Source organism: Lipotes vexillifer, unplaced genomic scaffold (assembly GCF_000442215.2).
Source record: "Lipotes vexillifer unplaced genomic scaffold, Lipotes_vexillifer_v1.1 scaffold977, whole genome shotgun sequence".
NCBI classification, from domain to species: domain Eukaryota; kingdom Metazoa; phylum Chordata; class Mammalia; order Artiodactyla; family Lipotidae; genus Lipotes; species Lipotes vexillifer.
The window spans coordinates 2359009-2381772 of NW_006783088.1; the positions used below are offsets into that span (position 1 = coordinate 2359009).

The 22764-nt window shown below is 44.4% G+C and overlaps 3 protein-coding genes across 5 annotated transcripts in view; 2 read left to right on the forward strand and 1 right to left on the reverse strand.

Annotated features, from left to right (window-relative positions):
* The window catches only part of KBTBD4 (kelch repeat and BTB domain containing 4), a 5121-nt gene extending 3554 nt beyond the window's left edge, over nucleotides 1-1567 (forward strand). For all 3 annotated transcript variants that reach the window (XM_007455723.1, XM_007455724.1, XM_007455725.1), the window contains one exon: nucleotides 1-1567. This exon is cut by the window's left edge and continues 52 nt beyond it. In XM_007455723.1, the coding sequence (XP_007455785.1) occupies nucleotides 1-827 (827 nt within the window). In that variant the 3' untranslated portion in view covers nucleotides 828-1567.
* Nucleotides 1568-1931: 364 nt separating this feature from the next.
* On the reverse strand, nucleotides 1932-6244 carry PTPMT1 (protein tyrosine phosphatase mitochondrial 1). Its single transcript, XM_007455727.1, has 4 exons — nucleotides 5858-6244; nucleotides 5676-5756; nucleotides 3566-3757; nucleotides 1932-2267 (listed from the first exon to the last, which is right to left on the reverse strand). The coding sequence occupies exons 1-4, from the start codon at nucleotides 6029-6031 to the stop codon at nucleotides 2109-2111; spliced, it is 606 nt and encodes a 201-aa protein (XP_007455789.1). The 5' UTR covers nucleotides 6032-6244; the 3' UTR covers nucleotides 1932-2108.
* A 6196-nt stretch (nucleotides 6245-12440) lies between these two features.
* Nucleotides 12441-22764, forward strand: part of CELF1 (CUGBP Elav-like family member 1) — a 74863-nt gene continuing 64539 nt past the window's right edge. The window contains exon 1 of the mRNA XM_007455728.1: nucleotides 12441-12695. The gene's annotated coding sequence lies outside the window, so the exon portion shown is untranslated. The remainder of the gene's footprint in view (nucleotides 12696-22764) is intronic.

The window sequence follows — 22764 nt, forward strand, 5'->3', positions numbered from 1 at the left end:
GGAAAGAGTCATCTCGTACCCACTCGTTGGCTGTGTCCTTACATTGTGCAGAAGATGACTCCATCAGTGTAAGTGGCCAAAACAGCTTGTGCCACCAGATCACTGCAGCCTGCAAGCATGGCGGAGACTTGTACGTGGTGGGAGGGTCCATCCCACGGCGCATGTGGAAGTGCAACAATGCCACCGTGGACTGGGAATGGTGTGCGCCTTTGCCCCGTGACCGACTCCAGCACACCCTGGTGTCTGTGCCCGGGAAAGATGCCATATATTCACTGGGTGGCAAGACACTGCAGGATACCCTCTCCAATGCAGTTATCTATTATCGGGTAGGTGATAACGTCTGGACTGAGACAACCCAGTTAGAGGTGGCTGTGTCAGGGGCCGCTGGTGCCAACCTCAACGGGATCATCTACTTACTAGGGGGGGAGGAGAATGACCTGGACTTCTTTACCAAACCGTCCCGACTCATCCAGTGCTTTGACACAGAGACAGACAAGTGTCACGTGAAACCCTACATGCTGCCCTTTGCTGGCCGCATGCACGCAGCTGTGCATAAGGATCTGGTGTTCATCGTGGCTGAAGGGGACTCCCTGGTGTGCTACAATCCCCTGCTAGACAGCTTTACCCGGCTTTGCCTTCCTGAGGCCTGGAGCTCTGTCCCATCCCTCTGGAAGATTGCCAGCTGTAATGGGAGCATCTATGTTTTTCGGGACCGATATAAAAAGGGGGATGCCAACACCTACAAGCTTGATCCTGCCACTTCGGCTGTAACTGTCACTAGAGGCATTAAGGTGCTGCTTACCAATTTGCAGTTCGTGTTGGCCTAAGGCTGTGAGGGGAAGAGTGGCTGACTTTTGCCCTCCCTTTCTCCAGCACCTACCCATCCAAACTCAAAGTCCCGGAGGCCCCCATTCAGGTACTATGTTATTTTTTGGCACATGTTAGAAAGGCAGCGCCTCAACCCTTGAACTCATAAGGGTGTTCCGTTTGGGGCTTTTTAGACTGCTGCTTCTCAGCTGGCTGCTTGAACTGAGAGTAGGCCAGCCCGTTCGCCATCCCCTTGTAATCCTGTGCCTCCCTACAGAGCACGTAGAGCAAGCCTCTTCTCCGCCCTTAGGCACAGCCTCCCCTCTTTACCTGATCAGTGTTACATAGAAGCACCCCTGATCCCGGGACAGAAGGAAAGATGCCTAGTCTTCCTTTTTCTCCATAGCCTGTTAAGTGGCTAATTGGTCATTTTTCCACAAAGAATTAGGTGTTAGAGTTCTCCTTCAGGCTTTGGTTGGGAGAATGGACTAAGCTGAAGGTGTCCTTCACCAGCAAGAGTCTACCCTAGAAGTGAGGACGTCTGTCTGTTGTTTTTCATTTGTCTGTCAAGAAATGTATACTTTGGTTTTATTTTTGGCCTATTCCAAGGAGTAAGCCAGAAAGAAGTAGAAAGGATTATTTCTGATTAATCGCAGAAACTTTTTTCAAACTCAAATATATAAGGTCTCTATTCTTTTAAAAGCTCTAAGCTAAGCCAAGAGCTAGGAACTGTTCATACAAATAAAAGTTTTTGAAGGGATATGTGTGTCTGTTTTGAATTCTGAAGGGGTGACTTCCTAAGGGAAACTAATTACATACCCACACATTTCTAAGTCAGTCACAATACTGATTGAATCCCATCCTTCCTTGTCTGCATACAGGATGACTGCTCCAAGTGAGGAGAGCCCCATGGGGCCAGTGAATTAGGATTCTGACAGTGGCAAAGAGCCATAGCTGAGTATTTCTCTTCTCTTTTCCTAGTGTTAAACGTCTTTGAGTTATGGGGGTAAATATCATTAGGCACAACATCAGGTGCACGACAGATTTCTTTGACCTTTGGAAATAAACCCTTATCCCTGTCCCATATCCCCAGACCCCGTGAATAGAAGCCACACTAAATCTTCCTAGTCACACAACAGTGTTATTTCAAGAAAATGAAACAAGACACAGGGAGTGAAAGTAACCGTTACTTAGCACATTTCTATTACATCAAGTTTGGGCTTAAGCCCCTTTGGTCCTGTTAAACATTTTCATTCTGTAGCAAGCCAGGGTTGTCCTGAGTTCTTTCTAATCCATGTACTTCACATCTGCAATGTGTGACAAGTGTCATTCTTTGCTGCTCCTGCAGTGATCACCCTGTGGAACTCTCTGAGAACTTCCAGCTGGCCAGGTCTGATGTAGATGTGTGACCGGATCTTGGTGATGGCTCTTACGGCCTCCTCTGGAGTCCAGTTGTACACCTGAAGTGCAGGGTTGGGAAATCAGACAAAGAAAGGACCAGGTGTTAAGGTGTCCTTGACCCAATAACAAGTGCTAAAGGGCTCTCAGAATTTCATTTTTTTAAAAATTCCACTTTGCAGGGAGTTAAAAGCTATGCCCCACATATTATAAGTGGGAGAGCACTTTAACCCCTTCAGTCAAAGTCCCACAATTCTATGCAATAGGCTGGGGGAGGTAAAGGGGGGGACACAAATCAGTCTTTCTGTCTAATTTTTATTCTGCCAAACCCTGGAAATAGAAGGTTGAACACATGAAGCTGAGATCCTAAATTCAAGCGGGCCTACTAGATGTCCTCTCTGAGCTGGGCTGTTGGTTACAGGAGTTTCCTGGAAAGAGTACACAGTTGATGTTTCTATGCAACTTGTCACCATGTCTAGAAAAGAGTACTTTTAAAATTTAACTAGGAGGGCTATCTTTGTGTCCTCAGGATACTTACTGGTTTAGAACTCAATAGAACCAAGAAAGTATAGATTTTTAGTCTGCTGGTTCAGTTCTCACTTTGCCCAAAATATCTCCTGACACCCAGTTTCCAGCAAAACAGAGTCCTAATGACCAAAGCTTTAGTATTGTTAAATCATATATTCACCAGTCCACAGTAATACAAGGCCAGGCTGTTTATCTTTACATTTCCTTTTTCCTTAAACTATCTACATTACTTAGTAAATGCTCTGCAGGGGCCTCACAGGTAACAAAAATGAGCCGGGGGTTTGTAACAGGAAAGCATGGACTAGAGTACTGGCTTCTAAATGTTTTTAAAAGCATCCCACCTGCCGATCATAACAAATTGATAGGCAAAATTCTGTTGGAGCCACTGTTTCTAGAAATTAATGTCCAGAACTTTACTCTGAAATACTTAAAGAAACGTGATTCCTGTAGAGCTGTAAGTGATCAGCACTATTATCTACAGAACTAGATTTCCTGACATGTTTATAACAAGTGTTTCTAGCCTTCTGCTGGTATTAGCATCCTTTGCAACTCCATTTTTTGAGTGCTTGTTCTAGGTCAGTGCTTGACATACTTTCTCATTCAAGCTTCACAACGTATTTAGTTTGAGGAAATTGAGCAATGGAGAGGGGAAGCCACTTTTGCCTAAGGTCACACAGCTGGCCGGTGACAAAGCCAGAGGTCAGCCTGTCTGCAAAGTTCAGGTGCTTTCCACCTCCCAACAGCCTGAAATTGGGAACATGGCTCCTAGCAAGGTCTGCCAGTAGACTGGAGATCTGCTGTAAAGGGACCCGTCCAGAAAGACCTTTTCTACCTGAATCAGATATGCTGCCACCATAGTGGCACTTCTGGAACGCCCAGCCTTACAATGCACGTAGACAGACTGGCCTAGCGACTGGTACTTGAGAGCAAACTGGACTCCTTTCTGGAGGTTAGCCAAGGTTGGAACTCCAGTCATGTCTATCGTGCTGAGCCGCAGCTGCTCGACTCCTACATTCTTCCACTCCTGGAACGAGGTCCACCAGCATAGAAAAGAAAATGAAAAAAGCCTGATGTGAATGGTAGGAAGATGGGCTCCCAAGAGGCAGCAAAACAACAAGGAAGCTTCACGGTTTACTACAATGTGAATATACTGTTTACTGTTTGCCTAAAAAGAAACTTCTTTCAGAAATGTCTTTAAAATGGCTGACCTACATGGCTGGTCTTTCATCACACGACAGCAATGCTACTGAGTTAGGATTATATCCAAGATTTAAAGTGTTCTTAAAGTACCATTAGGAGCTTTAGTACCAAAGCTAAAGTATTTGAATCTTTAGCTACAAAATACGAGCTGTATAAAATTCAGCTACAAAAGCTGTGTAACTATTTTCGCATGATCCAGCTGCAAAGCTGGACTACTACGTTTTGCAAGAACTTTCTGTTTCTCTGTCCATAAGCCTCTTCTTTTTTACCACTTTTTTTGAGAGGGTATGTGGTAGAAAACAGTTATTTTAAAATTAAAATAATGCACCTACTTTTGTTAGTGCAATATTATCACTTAGGAGGAAGAAAAGAATAAACGAGAAATAAGGCCTCTGGCAAACTGGGCAACTTTTTTAAAATTTTGCCTTAAGACTTCAGGTAGGCTCCAGCTACTCTTGATATTAATCACTTTAGCAAACCAGAAACTTACGACTCCGAATGAGGGTCAATATTTTATACAGCTCATGGAATTAACAAAAAACAGCAAAATCTGGCAGCATGGGGCTTATACATCAATTACATCAGAAACACCTAGGGAGCTTGCTAAATGTTCAGATTCCTGGGACCCCATCCTAAAGTGCCTGAGTCAGAATCTCGGGGGGGGGGGTTGTACCTAGGAATCTGCTAGTTTAACAAGACTGCCAGGTAATTCTTAGGCATATTAAAATGTGAGAACCACTGCCTTGGAGATTTCTCTAGGCTAGTGGGATAAGATAGCTGCTCACAAATGTCAATTGCCTCACACCCAGAGACGGGCACTTTCGTGACTTGCTTCGCAGGATGGACCACGTTAAGGAACATTCACCATTTTGGCTAATAACTCCTGAGGTCTTGTGGCAAAATACTGTGGGAAATCCAAGGAACTGTTACCCATTCTTTAAAAATGTATGCCATCACTGATCAATATTTTTTTTAAGATTTCAAAAAAATCTACAGTTGAAATAACTGCATGTTCATTAGGCTCTATCAGTACAGTAAACAAGAAAATAATTGTGCAGTGCTAATAGAAGTCAAACACTAGGGCAACATCTAATAACCATTATGAACAGTTCCACAAATAAGCATTCACATCTAACGAAAATTATGTTTTAGGCCTGAACTTTATTTATGACAGTGCTTTGAAGTTCCACTATCATCTCTAACATATATATAAAATTCCCTCAAATCAAAACCAAATGAACCCTACGCAGTTTTTGCAATGGGTTGTTTTATGATAAATTTACTGGGGATTGGCCGTAGCTTTTCTTTTTACAGTTTATAGGACCTTCATCTTGAATATCTTAACAATGTCTGATCCATACTTAGTGCTGAGTAAGTGTCAAATGAATGAAAGCAAGCCATAGAAAAGTTGCCTTTCAGTTCTGGTTACTGATTTGAGTTACCGAAATTAAGAATACATTTGTGCACAAAGGAATAATCAAAGTTTGTCAACTCTACTTTTAAATGCCTTTCACATCAGTTTTTATTTCACAATTAATTTCTACCCCCAGCCGCGGCCATTTAAGCTTAGAGGGCCAGATCCTCCCTGAGGAGGCAAAAAAGCCTGGGACGCCTGTCTCTGCGGCAAGGTCACCTACAGCACCCCCTCCCCCAACCTCCTCCGGCTCGCCAGGCCCTGCGTGGTGGGCGAGGCCGGCGGGGCGCCTCGGCCCCAGTTCTGCCTACGGGCCCCGGCGCCTCACCTTTGGGGAGTTGCACAGGAACCTCGTCTCATACTTCTCGTTCATGGTGATCAGCCCTCGCACGTTCTCGTCCTGTACCAGCTGCCGAGGCAAAGAGGGGGCTCAGAAAGGGCCGCCGAAGCCCGGGCGGCGCTCGCCTGGCTCCCAGCCCCGGCGCGGCCCGGCCTCCCGGCCCGGCTCACCCGACGAGTCATGTTCCGCAGCGGCAGCGCGCCCAGCAGCACCGTGTTGTCGATACGGTTGTACCAGTCGCGGTGCGCCGGGCCCGGCATCTTCCCGCGGAACAGTGTGTACAGCAGCGTCGGGTAGAAGAGCACCCGGGCCAGGCCGGCCTCCAGCAACGTGCCGGCCGCCATCCTGCCCTACCCGGCCCGGCGCAGCGACGACCTGCCCACTCCCGGGCTCGCGGGGGGCGGCCGCGAGGAGGGCCAGAAGAGCGGCGAGGCCGAGGACTGCGAGTCGTCCGCGACCTCCAGCGAAGGCGACACGGCCGGCGCGGGCCTCTTGAGCACCGAGACCTCGGGCCCGGCCCCCAGGGACACTTCGGGAGAGCCTGGGCCCCGTGGGACCGGCACCATGTCTTGGGAGGAGGGGCCGCCGGCCTCAGGGGAGGGACCAGGGCTTTCCGGGCGGGAAACTGGGACCCCTGACGAGGGAGGGCGCGTTCTCGGACCAAGGTTGTGAGTTTGCCGCGTGTGAAACTGTGATCGCTGCCTGTGCCATTGACCCCCCCCCTCCTGAGGGAGGGGGCTGTGACTCCAGGTGAGGAGGTCTCTGACCCCTGCGTGTGAAACTATGACCCCGACCGAGGGAGGCGGGGCCCTGGCCAATGGCCAGTGGGCCTGTGACACCTTCCCCAACTACCGGCCAGAGGGAGGGGACTGTTATCCCAGGTGAGGGTGTGACCCACCAAAGGGGAGACATGACAAGGAGACTCTCTGGTAGGGGGAGCCCTGAAGGAGAGACTGGAAGGGACTTTGAGCTTGTAAGTAGAGAGGCTTGTTGGAGAGGCCCTGATCCTGGACAAACAGGGGACCTGGGTTCATCTGGCCCTTCCTTCCCAACCCATCCCCCATCTGCCTGAATTCATGGCTGCCTCCTCCTGCACAAACTGCAATCAGTATGTGTGTGTGTGTGTGTGTGTGTGGAGTGAAATATATAAATGTTATCTACACTATTTATGAAAATGTATTAATATTAAACATGTTATGATAAACTTAAATATAAAACCTGCAAATAGGCGGGAGGAATAGTTGTAATGCTGATTATTTATATTTAAATAGTACTCTGAAACGTGCATCTTGTGCTTTTTAAAAAGGTTTATCTCCTTATAAAAGTAATACATATTCATAACAACTGCAAAATACAGGAAAGTAGCATAATCCTACCACCTCAAATACATTTGTTTTTTCTTCCAGTTTTCTTTTCCATGTGTACCATTAAAATTTTTTTTTTTTGTGGTACGTGGGCCTCTCACTGTTGTGGCCTCTCCCGCTGCGGAGCACAGGCTCCGGACGCGCAGGCTCAGCAGCCATGGCTCACGGGCCCAGCCGGTCCGCAGCATGTGGGATCTTCCCGGACCGCACGAACCCGTGTCCCCTGCATCGCCAGGCGGACTCTCAACCACTGCGCCACCAGGGAAGCCCCTACAATTTTTTTTATAACAGCTTTATTGAGATATAACTCACATACCGTACAATTCACCCATTTATAGTGTACAGTTCAATGGTTTTTAGTATATTTGCAGAGTTGTGCAACCATCATCACAATCAGTTTTAGAATATTTTCATATCCCCCAAAGAAACCCCATACACTGCGCCACAGGGAAGCCCCTACAATTTTTTTTATAACAGCTTTATTGAGATATAACTCACATACCGTACAATTCACCCATTTATAGTGTACAGTTCAATGGTTTTTAGTATATTTGCAGAGTTGTGCAACCATCATCACAATCAGTTTTAGAATATTTTCATATCCCCCAAAGAAACCCCATACCGATTAGTAGTCACTCTCCATTTCCCCTCAACCCACCAGGCCTAGGTACCCATTATTTTCTGTTTCTATAGATTTGCCTGTTTTGGACATTTCAAATAAATGGAATCATATAATATGTGTCCTTTGTGTCTGGCTTCTTTCACTTAGCATAATGTTTACAAGATTCACCCATGGTATAGCAATATCAGTACTGTATTTCTTTTTATTGCCAAATAATATTTCATTGTATGGATATACCACATTTTGTTTCTCCGTTTATCAGTTGATAGGCATTTGGGCTGTTTCCACTTTTTGGTTATCTTGAATAATGTCCCTGTGAACATTCATATACAAGTTTTTGTGTGAATTTATGCTTTAATTTTTCTTGGATTTCTATATAAGAGTGGAATTTTGGGGCCATATGATAATGCTATGTGATTTATGTGTACCATTTAAAAAAATCATTAGTGTCATGTTGATAAAGTTTTGTATCATGATTTTTTTCCCACTAAATGTGCCATAAGCACTGTCTTTTTTTTTTTTTTTTTAATATTTATTTATTTACTTGGCTGTGCCAGGTCTTTAGTTGTGGCATGCGGGATCTAGTTCCCTAACCAGGGATCGTACTGGGGCCCCCTGCATTGGGAGCATGGAGTCTTAACCACTGGACCACCAGGGAAGTCCCCATATGCATTTTCAATATTATTACATTGTATTTATCATTTCTAATAAACCTAATTAGTATACCATAATGGGATCATTCTATTATTAGACATACAGGATATTTCCAAATTTTTGTTATAAGACATTTCTAGCATGAAATTTTTTTCTGTATTTTCTATATTTAGAACTACTATATTAGGATAGGTTCCTAAAAGTGGAATTACTGTGTCAAAAGATAGTTTACAGTTTTTGCTTTATTTAAAGTATATAACCTGAAAAGTTCCCTCCTTATCCCCAAACCCACTTTTCAGAAATACAGATTTTTTTTAAGAGTATTTTTTTTTTTTTTGCGGTACGTGGGCCTCTCACTGTTGTGGCCTCTCCCGCTGCGGAGCACAGGCTCCGGACGCGCAGGCTCAGTGGCCATGGCTCACGGGCCTAGCCGCTCCACGGCATGTGGGATCTTCCCGGACCGGGGCACGAACCCGTGTCTCCTGCATCAGCAGGCGGACTCTCAACCACTGCGCCACCAGGGAAGGTCCTACAATTTTTTTTATATAAGTTTATTTATTTATTTATTTTTGGCTGCTTTGGGTCTTTGTTGCTGCACTCCAGCTTTCTGTAGTTGCGGTGAGCGGGCACAGGCTTCTCATTGTGGTGGCTTCCCTTTTTGCGGAGCAGGGACTCTAGGTGCATGAGCTTCAGTAGCTGTGGCTCGCGGGCTCTAGAGCACAGGCTCAGTAGTTGTGGCTCATGGGCTTAGTTGCTCCGCGGCATGTGGGATTTTCCTGGATCCGGGCTCAAACCCGTGTCCCCTGCATTGGCAGGCGGATTCTTAACCACTGCGCCACTAGGGAAGTCTGGAAACAGAAATTTAAACCACAGTAAAGTATCACTCCACTTCTACCAGAATGACTAAAATTAAAGGACTGATAATACCGAGTGATGATGAGGATGCACTGTTAATATTTTAATAAATATTCTTTCTAGGTTTTGTCTCTTTCAATGAACACATTCTCTAACAAAAATGGGATTGTTCTGTACCTGTTAATTTGTTACCTGCTTTATTCACTAAGCATGTGTCATGAACATTTGCCCACAATTAAATATTTTTCTGTATCATTATTTGAAAATATATATAATATTCTAGGCTATGGCTATATCATATACTTTATCAAGTGTATGATATACTTGATAAAGTATATCAAGTATATACTTTTTTTATCAGATTTTATGCTATTCCAACAATGTTATGATCCATAATATATCAGTACATGTCTGCTTTTTTTTTTTTTTTGGCTGCATGGTGTGGTGTGTGGGATCTTAGTTCCCCGACCAGGGTTGGAACCCATGCCCCTGCATTGGGAGCGTCCAAGTCTTAACCACTGGACCACCAGGGAAGTACTAGTACATCTCTGCTCTTATCCTGATTATTTTCTTAAGAAAAGCTCCTAGAAAGATATGTAAACTTTCAAATTCCTCCAAACAGACTATCTGAATTTTACTCCCACCAGCACTTGGAAAAGGCTTGCTTCTCTGAACCCTTGTTAACATTTTTAAAAACAAATCTTAATCAATTTGGAAGGCAAAAAATGAAGCAGGAAGCTTTTCATACTCGTTTATATCTCACATCAGGCTTTTTTGTATTTGGACCGTTTAGTGTTTTGTCTATATTGGGAAGCCCTTTGAAGTTAGAAGAATCTGTGTTCTTCATGTAATTGTTCTTCCACCCGACTCTGGGGTAATGGACTCTGGCCTTGCTTGGTAACTAGATGCAAGAATGACACTAGCGCCCTGCAAGGAGTGGCCCTAAGTCAAGGGGCAGGTAAAATCGGGAAGGTTACTGGTCGCCCTTTGAGAAATATCTGTTGAGCTGGACACTGTGAAAAGCATTGGAGAGACAAGAGGATAAGAAAATAGGTGTGGTCCCTGCTCTCATTTAGCTCATGGTAGGTTGCAGGAAGTTTCTGGATGCTAAACAATTCATTCTCTTTTTTCATACTCAGCACCAAGGTATGTCTATTCATTAATTCAACAATATTTATTGATGAATTGGGGAGTTGGATGAAGGTAGTCAAAAGGTTCAAACTTATTGTTATAAGATAAATAAGTACTAGGGATGTAATGTACGACATGATGACAATAGTTAACATAGCTTTACAATGTATTTGAAAGTTGTTAACAGAGTAGATCTTGAGATTCTCATCACAAGGAAAAAAAGTATCTGTATGAGATAATGGATGTTAATTAAACTTATTGTGGTAATCATTTCACAATATATGGAAATCAAATTAAAAAAACCCCCAGTATTTATTGAGCACCTACATGGCATTATTTTAGGCCCAGAGGATATAAAACAGACAAGATCCCTATCCCCATAGAGTTTAACCTTCTGGTGTGAGAAGACTACAAATAAAATATGTAAAATATGAAGTACAAAATATACTATGTTAGATGGTGATAAGTGCTTTGGATAGAAACAAAGTGGCAAAGAGGGACTGGAAACACAGGTGTATGTGTGTGTAACTTTAAATAGGGTGGTCAGGGAAGGCCCAACTGAGAAGGTGACATTTAAGTCAAGACCTGAAGGAGGTGAGGAGGTGAACCACATGGATATCTGGATGATTCTATGGCACAAAAAAGAACGGGACAGATTCTCTCCTTTAAAGGTTTCTACCAGGGCTTCCCTGGTGGAGCAGTGGTTGAGAGTCCGCCTGCCGATGCAGGGGACACGGGTTTGTGCCCCAGTCCGGGAAGATCCCACATGCCGTGGAGCGGCTGGGCCTGTGGGCCATGGTCGCTGAGCCTGCGCGTCCGGAGCCTGTGCTCCGCAATTGAAGAGGCCACAGTGGTGAGAGGCCCGCGTACGGCAAAAAAAAAAAAAAAAAAAAAAGGTTTCTACCATCTACAGCAGCTGGGAGACAAATATAAAATTAATTGTGGTAATGTATGTGACATTCTATAAGCTATAATGGTCTATAAATGTAAGATGTTTTCAGTAAATTACACATAAAACTATTAACAAGAACAAGATCATATATCAGTATTACAAGTGTATATAAAATGATAAACTACACCATACAACTAAGGAATATGATAGTGTACAATTTAGGGGCTAATTGTTCAGATTTATATGGTACCAGAAACACTGTGGTTAGTTTTTTTTTCCCCCCCACGGGGGAAAGAGGTGCTTCCAACACATGGGAAAGCCTTTGAGGCTTCTGCTTGGGAGTCCACTTATTTTTCTGTGGTAAGGTTGGGTATAATCAGTATTTGTGGGTGGAAGAATTATTTGCTCTGGGAAGCCAGATGTTACAGAGAAGTCATTTGCAAACCCATGAGTTATTTGCATGTTTGGGGCCAGAAGGTCCCTGAAGTAAGTTTTCTTTCTCTATCTGCATTTTACTGTCCCACAAGGTGTAGAAGTTGTGGAATAAATGACCTTTTAAACGAACGAACGAACGCATTCCACCTAGATCCTGGGATTCCTGGGTCACTCTGAAGGAGGTCTTCAGGGACCTAACCTGGGTTATTGAATTTATTTATTTATTTATTTATTTTTTTAGTCGGGGGAGAAGCAGGTTAGGGCTGGAACATCAGTCTCTTAACAGAACACTTATGAGCTTCCGGGCGCTGCAAGAATTTTTGCAAGGTTGTGAGTTCACACAGCTGATCATGCTGCTAGAAAGCATTCCCCTAACTCTGAAAGCTTGCAATACACTCACATTCCACATCTCAGCAGAGAAGGAAGGCCTGGATCCTGTTGCTTATCTGCTGGGGTAGAAAGGAGGGTGTGTCATGTGCCCAGCGCTGGCCAAGCACCATCCCATTCACTTATTCATTCATTTATCAAATATTTTATTATGCGCATATTCAGTGCCAAGTAGAGATCCTTGCCCACTAGTTCATCCAGAACTGTGGAGAGCCGAGAATTTCAGGGTCTCAGGCCGGGAGTATTCCTCCAGCAGAGCTCCGAGACAAAGAGACGTGCCCTTGCCGCTCCTTGAGCTGAGGGTTCCGCCCGAGGCCCCGGGGGCTCCTACGGTGCTGCTTCTCCACTCCCCAGCCCGAGGGGGCGCTGCAGCGCCGGGCGCTCGACCCGCCCCTGAGCATTGCTCCGCTCGGATCGGCGCTGCCGGCCGCACCACGGTGGTACGTTCCCTCAAGCCGCCCTCCCCCTCCTCGTCGGCCCTCCCCGCCGGTGGTAGGTGCCGGAAGTGCCGCCATTTTGGGGTGATCTGCTCGGGCGGCAGCGGCGGCGGCGGAGGGACGCGGAGGCTCCCCCGGGACTCGGCCTCAGCAGTGAGGAGGCGGCGGCGGCGGCGGCAGCGAAGGCTCAGGCAGCAGCTGAGGCAGCGGCGGGCTCAGGTGCAGCCGCTGGTGAGTGCGGCGGCCGCGGGATAACGGGCCGCGGGTGGGAGGGAGGGAGCGAAAGAGGCAGGAGGGAGGCGCCGCGGGGCGGGTCCGGTCCGGGCGGCCGCGGGTCACAGGGCCCTCTGGGCGCGCCCGTTCCTGGTTCCCCGCGCCTCGGAGGCAGGTCAGCGATCTCCTGCCTTGTGTCGGGGTCCTCAGCTACCCGCGTCCCGCCGCGCCGGCCTGGCGCGTGCCCCCGCGCCCAGGGAGACCCGCCCTCCTCGTGGCCTTGCCCCTCTCTCCGCGCCCTTTGCCTTCATTCTCCGGGCTGTGAGGGCTCCGTTCCGTGCCCAGGGATAGCTCCGTCCTCCTTTTTCCGGCCGCCGTGCCAGACACAGCTTCCGGACACCCCTTCCCTGCTCCTGTCGCCCCACGTGTTCTTGGTGCTTACCCTTGGGGGGGGGTTCCCTAGGACTCCCGCCTCTGGAGGGTTGCGCTTCTCCTCAGGAGCTTCGAGGGCCCCCCTTTCCTCGTCCCACATCCGCTAGGGCCTTGGCTCGCCCTCCCCCCCACGTCAGGTGCTCACCCGTTATGGCCTAGTAGCGGGGCTGGATTCTCGCAACGGGGAACGCGGAGAGCACGGTGAGGAGCTTTTTTCGCTAAGGACCTGGTTTTGGATTTAAAGCCGCTGGTGTCTTGGTTGTGGTCCTCGGAGCAGGATGTTGTTTTAATTCTCTAAGACGGTTGCACTGGCTCTAAGTAGCTTCTCCTTGGTTTAGGCTCATCCCCATAGTTGAGGGGAAGGTGGTGCGATTTTGCTCGGAGCCTGCTTTAGCAAAATGGAATCTTTTTCTCGCCAGCAAAGTTAATTCTGCAGTTTTATTACCTTCGAGGGAGAAGGCTGTATAATAGTGTCCGATAGTGTGGAGTGCTTTATAATGTCCGCGGTGTAGGAGGTAACAGGTACCCGATGAATCGTTTACAGGAACTTCACCCTTAAGAAAGGTCTCTTCGCTTTCTTTGATTCTCTGTAGATCGAAGAAGTTTTAATTTCATTCTTTCACCTTTTCCACAAGTGTTGGGTTGGCTCTTTTCCACAAGTGTGGCATCTCTCAGAGTGGTACGCAGTTTTCAGTTTCTCCTTAAATTCTTGCTGAGGAAGAGTCGTCTCTGAGAACCACCAAGGGCTTTTTCTGTTTTAACATTAAAGAGTCCACTTGGAAAATCATCCAGTTACCATAGCGTGCGTAAACTATTGCTACAGGTCCCTCCCCTCCCCCCGTGTTTTTATATTCTTCTAGCTTTACTTACAGTATGTGGTTTCTAATCATGAGTTAGCCAGGATTGAAGCGTTGCTGTTAGGAAAGCGAAGCAGGAGCTTTCAGCTGTTGTTTTAACCTGGAAGTTTATGGTTTCCCCAGCGGTTCTTTCGTCTTGACTGTCCACCACCTGTTTCCATTAACAATGGCCCTTGGCCCAGAGCATAGGCCTGAACTTCTCTCCAACCATTCATTTTTGCCCACGGGGTTATTTTCTCCTTAGATGGTATCTAGACTTAAAATCCATTAGCTGGTGAGGCTAGATTAGCTGGTGAGATAGAATATCTTTCTTTTCCAACCACTTCACTTTTCAGATGAGGAAACTGAGGCTCCCGAGGTTATTTGCCCAAGATTATGTAGCAGGTGCACTTAAAACAGTTTCAACATAGGGTTTTTTTTTTTTTTAATACAGTATCATGAAAAATAATGCAAATTGTCCTTTAAGATGTGATGGAATGGAAAGGACCCCAGGCTTGGAGTTGAAGGCCTGAATTGTAATCCTTGGTCTGTTACTAGCTATAAAACTTTGACCAAGTCACTGTTTTGAGCCTCAGCTCATTCTCATCTGCAAAATGGAGGAAATTGTGTCTGTTTCACATGGTGCCAATTCAGCTTCAGTGCAGTAATGTGTGAAAGTGTCTGTAGTATAAGAGGTAGTGAAATTTTGAGCCAGAATGATTTATTTTTCTGAAGATTTCCAGTTATTTTTGTTATTACAGAAGTAACAGATTCATTATTAAAAATGCAGATAAGCCAGAAAAAAGAGAGAAACTCACCTTTAGTCCCACCACTCAGAGGTGATTGTTAATATATGTGGTCTTTATCTTATTATCCTTTTTATATGCTGTAGAAATGTTTATTATTTTAACAAAATACGCTTATCCTAGTTAAAGTTTTGTGATATGTTTTTAAGTTTAGTAGTAGGTGATAGGCATTGACAACCACATTTTAAATTATGCCCTGTGTTTAAGCTCCAGCACATATGAGTTAGGCCAGTGGATATCCCAGCATGGGAGCAGAGAATTTGCTGTTTTAAACATGCTGGGCTTGAAGAAGAGGAGAGGAAGGGCAGAGACCTAACGTTTATTGTACGTCTACTGTGTGATTTTTTTTTTTTTTTTTTAATATTTGGGCTCTGCTGCTAAACGTGGAGTGTGAGTCGTGAATTCCGTGCCCCCTCCTGTGACTGTCACTGCAGCTTCTTTAACTTAATTTTCCTGTGAGGCCAGATGTAATAAGGAACTGGGAAGTTACAAGGTGGTGGTGGTGTGCTTTGGAAAGGGTAAGAGAAGAGCTGTCACCTGGAGGCCGGGTTGAAGAAGTTGGAGGAAGCAGGAGTGTAGGCTCCTCTGCTCAAGGCTTTGGGTACTTCCAACAAATTGCTCTGTTTTCTGTAAACCAGTGAGGGAAGCTCACTGGATTTGGTGAAACTCTGTCCTCTGCCTTTTTTTTTTAACAGCTTTATTGAGATATAATTCACATACCATGCACTTCAACAGTTTTTGGTATATTGCATTATTAATTTTAAAAAGTTGTGGTAAAATATATATAACAATTTTCCATTTTAACCATTTTTTAATATTTACATTTTTAATGTAAAAAACACATAACCTAAAATTTAGCATCTTAATTATTTTTGAGTGTATAGTTTTGTAGCATTAAGTGCATTCATATTAATGGGAAACAGATCTCCAGAACCTTTTCGTCCTCTAAATCTGAAACTCTATACCCATTAAACAACTCCCATTTTCTCCTTCCTCCCACCCCAGCCTCTCATAACTACCATTCTACTTACTGCTTCTATGAATTTGACTACTTTCAGGTATGAGTGGATTCACAACAGTATTTGGCTTTTTGTGACTGGCTCATTTCACTTACTATATCTTTAAGGTTCATCCATGTTGTAGCATGTGACAGGATTTCTTTCCTTTCAAAGGCTGAATAATATTCTGTTGTATGTATATACCATATTTTGTTTATCCATTTATCTGTTGATGAACACAGGTTGTACCTTTTGACCATTGTGACTAGTGCTGCTATGAATATGGGTGTGCAGATATCTCTCTTTGAGACCCTTCTTTCAATTCTTTTTTCTTTTTTTTAGTATTTATTTAATTAGGCTCCTCCAGGTCTTAGTTGCAGTGTGCGGATCTTTAGTTGCGGCATGCATGTGGGATCTAGTTCCCTGACCAGGGATCAAACCCGGGCCCCTCTGCATTGGGAGCATGGAGTCTTAACTGCTGGACCACCAAGGAAGTCCCCCTTCTTTCAGTTCTTTTGGATAATATTCAGAAGTGAATTGATGGATCATATGGTGGTTCTATTTTTAATTTTTTGAGGAACCTCCATACTGTTTTCCATAATGATCCCACTATTTCACAACACCACCAACAGTGCACAAGGATTCTAATATCTCCGCATCCTCACCAACATTCGTTTTGTTTGTTTCTTCTTCTTCTTTTTTTTTTTGGCCACGCCACGTGACATGCAGGATCTTTGTTCCCCAACCAGGGATCGAACCCATACCCCCTTCAGTGGAAGCTCGGAGTCCTAACCACTGGACCGCCATGGAATTCCCTTTTCTTCTTCTTTAATAGTAACGGTCCTAATGGGTGTGAGGTGATCTCTCGTGATTTTGATCTGCATTTCTCTGACTAACGATGTTGAACATTTTTTCATATGCTTGATGGCCATTTGTATGTCAGCTTTGCAGAAATGCCTACAGAAGTCTTTTGCCCATTTTTAATTTTTTTTTTGGGGGGGCTGCATTGGGTCTTTGTTGCTGTGCGCCAGCTTTCTCTAGTTGCGGTGAGCGGGGGCTACTCTTTGTTGCAGTGCGTGGGCTTCTCATTGCGGTGGCTTCTCGTTGTGGAGCGTGGCCTCTAGGTGTATGGGCTTCAGTAATTGTGGCACGTGGGCTCAGTAGTTGTGGCTTGCAGGCTCTAGAGCACAGGCTCAGTAGTTGTGGTGCACGAGCTTAGTTGCTCAGCGGCATGTGGGATCTTCCTGGACCAGGGCTCGAACCTGTGACCCCTACATTGGCAGGCGGATTCTTAGCGCCACCAGGGAAGCCCCCTTTGCCCATTTTTAAAAATCAGATTTTTGTTGTTGTCGTTCTTGTGAGTTGTGGTTCTTTAAATATTCTGAATATTAACCCCTTAATAGATATATATGATTTGCACATAGTTTCTCTCATGCCATTTCACTCTGTTGTGTCCTTTGAAGTACAGAATTTTAAGTTTGATGGAGTCTCATTTGTCTGTTTTTGCTTTTGGTGCCTGTGCTTTTGGTGCCTTATCCAAGAAACCACTGCTTAGTCCAGTGCCCTGAAGCTTATACTCTGTTAAGCTTCTAGGAGTTTTATAGTTTTAGGTTAAAGTCATTTTAACCCTTTTTTTTTGTTTGTTTGGCTGTGCCATGCTGCTCGGCTTGCAGGATCTCAGTTCCCCCAATCAGGGATTGAACCCGGGCCACGACAGTGAAAGCCTGGAATGCTAACCACAAGGCCACCAGGGAACTCCCCCATTTTAACCATTTTTAAGAGTACAAAAAAAAAAAAAGTACAATTCAGTGTCATTAAGTATGTTCACAGTGTTGTGCAGTCATCACCACTCCTCTGTTTGGAAAATTGAAGTTTTCTTCACCCCAAACAGAAACTCTGTAACCATTAAGTAATAACCATCCGTTGCTCCGTCCTCCTAGCCCCTGGTAACCTCTAGTCTGCTGTCTGTCCCTGTGAATTTGCCTATTCTGGATATTTCATGTAATTGGAATCATAATATTTGTCCTTTTGTGTCTGGAGTATTTCACTTAGCACAATGTTTTCAAGGTTTGTCCACGTGTAGCACATATCAGGACTTCGTTCCTTTTTGTGGTTGAATTTCTCTCCTTATTGAGGTCAGGGATGACTCTTTCATCTTGGTATCTTGCCCTCTCTTGGTGCTCCATAAAGGCTCTTGAATTGGTTAGAATTCATGCTCTTCATGTGGATTGCCGATTACCGGGGGATGTCCACTGACATGCTCAAACCTCTGGAAAAATTCAAACGTATCAGTGTGCTTAAAAGTATGTAACAGGGCTTCCCTGGTGGTGCAGTGGTTGAGAGTCCGCCTGCTGATGCAGGGGACACAGGTTCGTGCCCCGGTCTGGGAAGATCCCACATGCCGTGGAGCGGCTGGGCCCGTGAGCCATGGCCGCTGAGCCTGCGTGTCCGGAGCCTGTGCTCCGCAACGGGAAAGGCCGCAACAGTGAGAGGCCCGCGTACTGCAAAAAAAAAAAAAAAAAAAAAAAAGTATGTAACAGTAACGCAGATCATGGTTAACAGCATCATCATTTCTAATTTCTAATCTAATGATAATTTCTAGTTATTTTCAAAATACAGATTATGTACAGAAGAAGTGTCACGTAAAGAGAAAGTATAGGCAAGTTTCTGCTTTTGCTGTATAATTAATATGAGTATTATACAGCTTTTGCTGTATAATTAATATATTTTTTGTTAGAGGGGTGGAATGATACCCAGGTATTCCATATTGTATAAAGTTTATAAACCTGGCATTTAATGGCCTGCTTAGAATTAATAACGAATACTTTGAGGGTAAGAGCATTTTGAAGGTTATCATAAGCCTCCCAGTTTGTTTCAGTATATTCAGAGTATTCTCGTGCATGAAAGGCTTTCTTCTCTTTTTTTTTTATAAATTTATTTATTTAATTTATTTACTTTTGGCTGTGTTGGGTCTTTGTTGCTGCACGTGGGCTTTCTCTAGTTGGGACGAGCGGAGGCTACTCTTCGTTATGCGTGGGCTTCTCTTGGGGAGCACGGGCTCTAGGCACGTGGGCTTCAGTAGTTGTGGCACACATGCTCAGTAGTTGTGGCGCACAGGTTCAGTAGTTGTGGCACATGGGCCTAGTTGCTTCGGGCATGTGGGATCTTCCTGGACCAGGGATCGAACCCGTGTCCCCTGCTTTGGCAGGAGGATTCTCAACTACTGTGCCACCAGGGAAGCCCTTCAAGGCTTTCTTCTTAAGGTGAGCTTTTACTTAATTTTTTGGAGGTTCATAACTGACTTTGAGCTGCTTGATTGTCTACTTTTCTTCTCTTTGCTTTTTGGACCTAGCCTCCAACTCCCATTTTCCTCCTCCCCAGTAAGTAATAAAGGGAGTTTAATATTAATCCTTGGGACATGAGATGAACTGAAAGTTTTATTTGGTTAACCCTTTTGTCCCAAACAAGTATAGTAAATTCCCTACATACGAACGAGTTCCATTCTGAGAGCGTATTCGAAAGTCCAATTTGGTCGTAAGTCTAACAAAGTTACCCTAGGTACCCAGCTAACACAGTCGGCTATACAGTACTGTACTGTAATAGGTTTATAATACTTTTCACACAATGCATAAAAAACAAACACAAAAAACATTTTTAATCTTTCAGTACAGCACCTTGAAGAGTACAGTGGTAGAGTACAGCAGCTGGCATACAGGGGCACGTTTGCATCTTTGAAAGTTTGCAACTTGAAGGTTCGTATGTAGGGGACTTACTGTATTACAGGCCTCACAGTACTTAGCACATGGGATTTTATTTTAGTGTTAGGGAGGATTTATATACCTCTCTTTCTTTTTTTCTTTCTTTTTTTGGCTACGTTGGATTTTTGTTGCTGCATGCAGGCTTTCTCTAGTTGCGGCGAGTGGGAGCTACTCTTTGTTGCAGTTGCATGGGCTTCTCGTTGTGGTGAGGTGGCTTCTCTCATTGTGGCGCGCAGGCTTCAGTAGTTGTGGTGCACGGGTGTAGTTGCTCCGCGGCATGTGAGATCTTCCCGGATCTGGGATCGAACCCGTGTCCCCTGCATTGGCAGGCGGATTCTTAACCACTGCACCACCAGGGAAGTCCCTGTATACCTCATTTTCAAACAACGAGAACCATTCTTTTGTCCAGAATTATTCCTTGATTCTTGATTATTTTTGGTAATTAAAAGTAGAATGTATCATGGAAGTTCAAGTATTTCACTATACTTTTTTTTTTTTTTTCGGTACGCGGGCCTCTCACTGTTGTGGCCTCTCCCGTTGCGGAGCACAGGCTCTGGACGCGCAGGCTCAGCGGCCATGGCTCACGTGCCTAGCCACGAACCCGTGTCCCCTGCATCTGCAGGCGGACTCTCAGCCACCGCGCCACCAGGGAAGCCCCTCACTATACGTTTGAAACAAGAATTAACTTTCTATGTGGGCTTTCTGAGTGGAACTTACACAGATTCTGCTAGTTGGTTGCTATTAATATAATCCTGTATTTACCTGCACACTGTGCTGTGGCATTCTGAGATGGTCAAAGAGCAAGTAAAATAGAAACGAGAAAATTTTTTAAGCTAATTTTTTTATTGGGGTATAGTTGATTCACAAAATTATATAAGTTTCAGGTGTACAGCATAGTGATTCACAATTTTTTAAAGGTTATACCCCATTTACAGTTATTATTAAATATTGGCTATATTCCAAAACAAGAAATTTTGAACAAAACCTACAGAATTAGTCTTCCCATAATTGAGAGTTGATTCTAGGATTTTTGAGTTCTTAAAATTGGTTTGAAACCTGTGGTTTGAAAGAATGATGTGACTTGACTGGGGTTTATAAGCACTGCTTGGGAGGGTAAGTTTGACAGCTCCAACCTTTGGTCTTAAAAATTGGTAATATCACTGAGTGACCTTAACATTTCTGAGTCTTTTTTCCCATCTTTAAAATGGAGATAACCAACTTGGAATGTAATGTGAGAATTAATTGAAATAACTTAAGCTAGGCACTGAATAGTGCCTGGTACAGTGTTGATAATGCTATTTCCTTTTTTCATCTGTAAAAATGGGCCTGCTACTTATCTCATGGGTCAGTAATGCAGTTCAACCAAATAAGACACACTGTTAAAATGAGTAGCAGTGCCATACATAGACAGTAGCTACTGTCAGTGTTCCTTTCCTTTCCCCTTTTAGGTGCATTTTGTTTTGCATTTTCCTTTGTCCATTGTGGCTTAGGGATAAGATTGTTCCCTGAAGTCCAGTTCGTGCATCTGAATTGTTTTGCTATGAAGAGTGTCCTTTCCCATAGAACCTTTAAGCTCGTTGATCCAGGTAATGTGGTTTCCTAGATTCATCTTCATTGTCTACACTTCACGTGGGAGTTTGTTGATAGGGAGTCTTCGATGTTCATAGGAAACTGAAAAGTACAGATGAATATATTACTGGATTTGCTGTAGGGACACCTGGGTCTCTTCCTAGTTATAGGTAACTAGTTTTAGGCTTGGAGAGAGGGTGGGCTCTAATATTTAGAGTTGTAATGTAGATGAAAGAGTTAATCAGTTTTAGCTATTTGCTTTGTAAACGATATTGTGTCAAGAATCTTTATCTGAGCTTTGTAATTTGATAAAGACAGTTTTCTTGATGAGATATTTGTAATTGTAACTTGTCCTTGTCATGAAATTGGCTTTAGAATCTCCTTGAAGCACTGGTTTCCTTACAGAATTAATCAGCATAGCTGTTCTGTAGGGTTCTTTTTGTTTTGTTTTGCTTTCTTTTGGCCTCACCACGCAGCTTGCGGGGATATTAGCTCCCCAACCAGGGATCGAACCGGGCCCGCTGCAGTGAAAGTGCCAAGTCTTAACCACTGGACCGCCAGGGAATTCCTGTGTTCTGTAGTTACTTTTTTAACCTCTGCTATGCTGTGGAAGCCACGAGCATAAATTTATTTTTAACTTCTTTGAGTTACAGACCTGTAAAAAATTTCAAGAATGTTTTATATTCATCATAAACTGCACATTGACTTATTAATGCATTCTTTCTGCTAAGGAAATCTTTAATTCTTTTTTTTTTTTTTTTAATTTATTTAATTTTATTTATTTTTGGCTGCATTGGGTCTCCATTGCTGCAGGGGCTTCTCTCTAGTTGTGGAGAGTGGGGGCTGCTCTTTGTTGCGGTGCGCGGGCTTCTCACTGCGGTGGCTTCTCCTATTGCGGAGCACGGGCTCTAGGCGCACAGGCTCTAGGCGCACAGGCTTCAGTAGTTGCGGCTCACAGGCTCTAGAGCGCAGGCTCAGTAGTGGTGTCGCACAGGCTTAGTTGCTCCACGGCATGTGGGATCTTCCCAGACCAGGGCTCGAACCCGTGTCCTCTGCACTGGCAGGCGGATTCTTAACCACTGCGCCACCAGGGAAGCCCTTTATTTCTTCTAAAAACATTATCTCACAGGCTAGAAGGATAAATACCAACGTTTTCTTTGAGCATTGGGACATGAGCAACTTTGTTTTCTTCATACTTGCCATTGTTTTTAAATTTTTATACAGAGAACATGAAATTCATAAAAGTTACATTAAAATTAGACTTTGTGCTCAAGAGATAGGGGAGACTGTGAGTATAAAATATCTTAATAAATGATTTATAGCATTTTAACTCTTAGAGCTTTGTGAAGTTCTGATGTGACCCTCAGTCAGTCAGCCTTTTCCCCGCTTTACAAGAAATGGACCCACTTTCAGAACAGCTTATGGATTGTAACGTTTTGATTTTTCTGTTCCTCCACTTAGAAAATTTGGCAGCAAATATGAAGAGGAATGGTGAGTTTTGGTTTAGAGGCTGCAGTGAGATCTCACTTAATTGATTTTAATATGCTACTTTTGGGATGTGTTCATAGGTTAGGAGTGTAGCTTTAGAAAGAACTGTTCACTAACTTTCTGACCTCCATAGCTATGTTCAGCTTTGACAAAATGGAGTTAAAATCACTCCCGCGTGTGCCACCCCCCCCCCCCCCCCC